The following is a 3991-nucleotide window of genomic DNA, read 5'->3' as shown; positions in this document are numbered from 1 at the left end:
TTATGCACAGCAAGTGAAAGTTCGTGATTGGTATATCTACCAAAAAGGCACAATGCAGACTGATTTTATTTCCTTGAACAATGCCCATGGACATAACATATTCATTCAGTGTAGGGCTCGTCTATAGGTCTACTGCTGCTGCAATTTGTTGAGGCACTCTTCAAGTGCTGTCAAATGGAACGACTGCTGCTCTTATTGTTTCTCTAGTGTGTGTGAGGGGTGGGCAGGTGGTGTCCCTGTTCACCTCGTTAGCACACTGAAAAGTCGAAAACTCACTAATTCAATAATAAAATGATCCGAAAGTCAGCTAAATGTAAAATAAATCGTTTTTAATTGTATTTTTCACGGATACAAGTCAACAGACAAACAATATCTCATAAAACCTTAGTTGAATTAAACACATTTGAAACTTAAATAAAATAAATTAAACAATATTTTAAATAAAAGACAAAACATTGTTACTTTGGCATAAACATAGGCCAACATATTTTGGATGGTTACTCCATCTTTTTTGTCCAAGACAGACAATAATAACATAACATAACAAAAAGAGGCACATAGGCGATGGTACGATTTGTCCACGTTGTTTATCGAATTATTTGAGCTTTGCGTGGCGTTTGTTCAAGAGGAATTGAGAGGGAAGAATTGGGCTGGGTGCTCTTCATCTCCGACGTTGATCTTCTCCTTCTCTTTGGGAAAAAATCTGCGGGGAAGAAATGTAGAACGGTTAGTTCTTTAATTCACATTACAGTCAATCATACGAGAACATCGTCGTTATGTAGTCGGCAAGCCATTAAAACGAGTTGCTTATTAAGGAGTTATATAGCGTTACCAAGAAAAAGTAGACCTACCTGTAATTTGAGTAACGTTGACTGCACGTTCATAAGATGTCCTCGACCTCTTACGCCGAATACATTGTGTTGATTTGGAGTTCAATTTCCTCGTATTGGGGGAATTGGACCAATTCTCTTGGTTAACTTCGTTGGAACAAAGTGCAGTCTGTTCACAGTCTGATAGAGGGGTTTGGTTGAGGCAACAACCACGCACATTATCAGTGACAACCTCTGCGCTATAGTCTGTGTTTGATGTCACAACCTGAACCCTCACGTCTCCAACTTCCGTCGACTCCTGGTAGAAGGCAGGTGTGGAGTCCGCTGACATTCCTTCCCATTCATAAATCCCGGGAATCGGTGTGTTTGTCTCGAAGTGGAAATTCCATCGACGCTGGTCTCGTTCAGATATTTCCTTCAGCTTCGCCTTCAACTCGCGGCTCAGCGCATCATGGTCGACGGGTCCAAATAAGTTCCGAGAAACGCTTGAATGGCGACGGGGAAGCGTTGCTCTCTCTGCCACCGCGCTCTCCAAACCAGTTGGCGTCGGAAAGTTTGTCATGACGTCCTGCGATATGTCCAGATTGAAGAAATAGAAAATGGATTCACACTGGGCTGTTTCACCTAACTACAATGTAACTTCAACTGCGACTACTGATATAATGTGGATATAGGAAGGCTATTTAAAGACCAGAGGATGCCGCCTATATAATGGCTGGTCTTGCTTATTGGTTGCCCCTTGGTTAATTCACGCCCCTTTCTTACTACTCTGCTTGCTGGGGGGCATTTGGAATGGCGCCAAATGAGGTTGACTTTTTGCCTCCTTGTGAGGGGGGTTTGTTGATTTAACCTTTCTGCACTGCAGGAGGGATTGTAGCCTCCACGTCGACATCGTGGAAGTTCCGCGTTGTAGTTGGATTTAAATTTAAAGCCAATCAGCAGAGACTGAAGCCACCCTGTAAACCCTGCATTTATTTCAGTTATTTTTTATTTAACCAGGCAAGTCAGTTAAGAACACATTCTTATTGACAATGAAGACCTACCCCGGACAAACCCAGAGGACGCTGGCCCATTGTGCGCAGCCCTATGGGACTCCCAATCACGGCCGGATGTGATACAGCCTGGATTCGAACCAGGGACTGAGATGCAGTGCCTTAGACCGCTACGCCACTCGGGAACCCCTTATGGCGGGTGGCCTGCTTTGTCTGAGGAGTCTCATAGCTGGATTGAAATGTAAAAGGAATGAGCAGAGACAGTATTAACTGTAAACGCTGTCTATATCGGCTCAATCGGAAATTGCCTTTACATTTCAACGCAGATTATCTGCGATATTTCCGCGATACGGATTGATTCCAGCCTTTAATAAATGCGGCTGTTTTAAAAGGTTTTAAACCGTGTTGGCCTTTACCTTTTAATAAAAGACAACTTTGCTTCGAAAATGTGTCATATCCTCAGTGGAACAAATAAACAGCCAATAGGTTTCAGAACATTACAGAGGTTATTTGAAGCATATTCAAATGATATCCTCAGGAGTCCTCAGGGGCCTGATTGGTGTCACTTTTCGCCCATCCCTAGAAACACACATGCATTTTGCATTTTTAACTGAAGATCAAGATTGGTTGATTATTGGAGTCAAGGTGTGTTAGCTGGGTCTGACAGGTGTGTTAGCTGGGTCTGACAGGTGTGTTAGCTGGGACTGACAGGTGTGTTAGCTGGGACTGACAGGTGTGTTAGCTGGGTCTGACAGGTGTGTTAGCTGGGACTGACAGGTGTGTTAGCTGGGTCTGACAGGTGTGTTAGCTGGGACTGACAGGTGTGTTAGCTGGGTCTGACAGGTGTGTTAGCTGGGACTGACAGGTGTGTTAGCTGGGTCTGACAGGTGTGTTAGCTGGGTCTGACAGGTGTGTTAGCTGGGTCTGACAGGTGTGTTAGCTGGGTCTGACAGGTGTGTTAGCTGGGTCTGACAGGTGTGTTAGCTGGGTCTGACAGGTGTGTTAGCTGGGACTGACAGGTGTGTTAGCTGGGACTGACAGGTGTGTTAGCTGGGACTGACAGGTGTGTTAGCTGGGTCTGACAGGTGTGTTAGCTGGGTCTGACAGGTGTGTTAGCTGGGTCTGACAGGTGTGTTAGCTGGGTCTGACAGGTGTGTTAGCTGGGTCTGACAGGTGTGTTAGCTGGGTCTGACAGGTGTGTTAGCTGGGTCTGACAGGTGTGTTAGCTGGGTCTGACAGGTGTGTTAGCTGGGACTGACAGGTGTGTTAGCTGGGACTGACAGGTGTGTTAGCTGGGACTGACAGGTGTGTTAGCTGGGACTGACAGGTGTGTTAGCTGGGTCTGACAGGTGTGTTAGCTGGGACTGACAGGTGTGTTAGCTGGGACTGACAGGTGTGTTAGCTGGGTCTGACAGGTGTGTTAGCTGGGACTGACAGGTGTGTTAGCTGGGACTGACAGGTGTGTTAGCTGGGACTGACAGGTGTGTTAGCTGGGACTGACAGGTGTGTTAGCTGGGTCTGACAGGTGTGTTAGCTGGGACTGACTGGTGTGTTAGCTGGGACTGGCTGGTGTGTTAGCTGGGTCTGACAGGTGTGTTAGCTGGGACTGACTGGTGTGTTAGCTGGGACTGACTGGTGTGTTAGCTGGGACTGACAGGTGTGTTAGCTGGGACTGGCTGGTGTGTTAGCTGGGACTGACTGGTGTGTTAGCTGGGACTGACTGGTGTGTTAGCTGGGACTGACTGGTGTGTTAGCTGGGACTGGCTGGTGTGTTAGCTGGGACTGACTGGTGTGTTAGCTGGGACTGGCTGGTGTGTTAGCTGGGTCTGACAGGTGTGTTAGCTGGGACTGACAGGTGTGTTAGCTGGGACTGACAGGTGTGTTAGCTGGGACTGACAGGTGTGTTAGCTGGGTCTGACAGGTGTGTTAGCTGGGACTGACTGGTGTGTTAGCTGGGACTGGCTGGTGTGTTAGCTGGGTCTGACAGGTGTGTTAGCTGGGACTGACTGGTGTGTTAGCTGGGACTGACTGGTGTGTTAGCTGGGACTGACAGGTGTGTTAGCTGGGACTGGCTGGTGTGTTAGCTGGGACTGACTGGTGTGTTAGCTGGGACTGACAGGTGTGTTAGCTGGGTCTGACAGGTGTGTTAGCTGGGTCTGACAGGTGTGT

At 47.4% G+C, this 3991-nt stretch overlaps 1 protein-coding gene across 1 annotated transcript; it reads right to left on the bottom strand.

Moving 5' to 3' along the window:
* Positions 1-312: 312 nt before the first annotated feature.
* Positions 313-1558, bottom strand: LOC127920525 (cyclin-dependent kinase inhibitor 1B-like). The gene is made up of 2 exons (XM_052504575.1): positions 852-1558; positions 313-703 (listed from the first exon to the last, which is right to left on the bottom strand). The coding sequence occupies exons 1-2, from the start codon at positions 1390-1392 to the stop codon at positions 588-590; spliced, it is 657 nt and encodes a 218-aa protein (XP_052360535.1). The 5' UTR covers positions 1393-1558; the 3' UTR covers positions 313-587.
* Positions 1559-3991: the final 2433 nt, after the last annotated feature.

The sequence above is a fragment of the Oncorhynchus keta genome, unplaced genomic scaffold, assembly GCF_023373465.1.
Source record: "Oncorhynchus keta strain PuntledgeMale-10-30-2019 unplaced genomic scaffold, Oket_V2 Un_contig_19805_pilon_pilon, whole genome shotgun sequence".
Lineage (NCBI taxonomy): Eukaryota > Metazoa > Chordata > Actinopteri > Salmoniformes > Salmonidae > Oncorhynchus > Oncorhynchus keta.
The sequence above is the reverse complement of the archived record's forward strand: the minus strand, read 5'-3'. Positions and strand labels throughout refer to the sequence as shown.

Coding starts and splice junctions, on each gene's coding strand:
- LOC127920525 (XM_052504575.1), bottom strand. CDS start 1,392: ATGACAAACTTTCCGACGCCAACTGGTTTGGAGAGCGCGGTGGCAGAG. Junction 704..851: donor CAACGTTACTCAAATTACAG/GTAGGTCTACTT, acceptor TCTTCCCCGCAG/ATTTTTTCCCAAAGAGAAGG.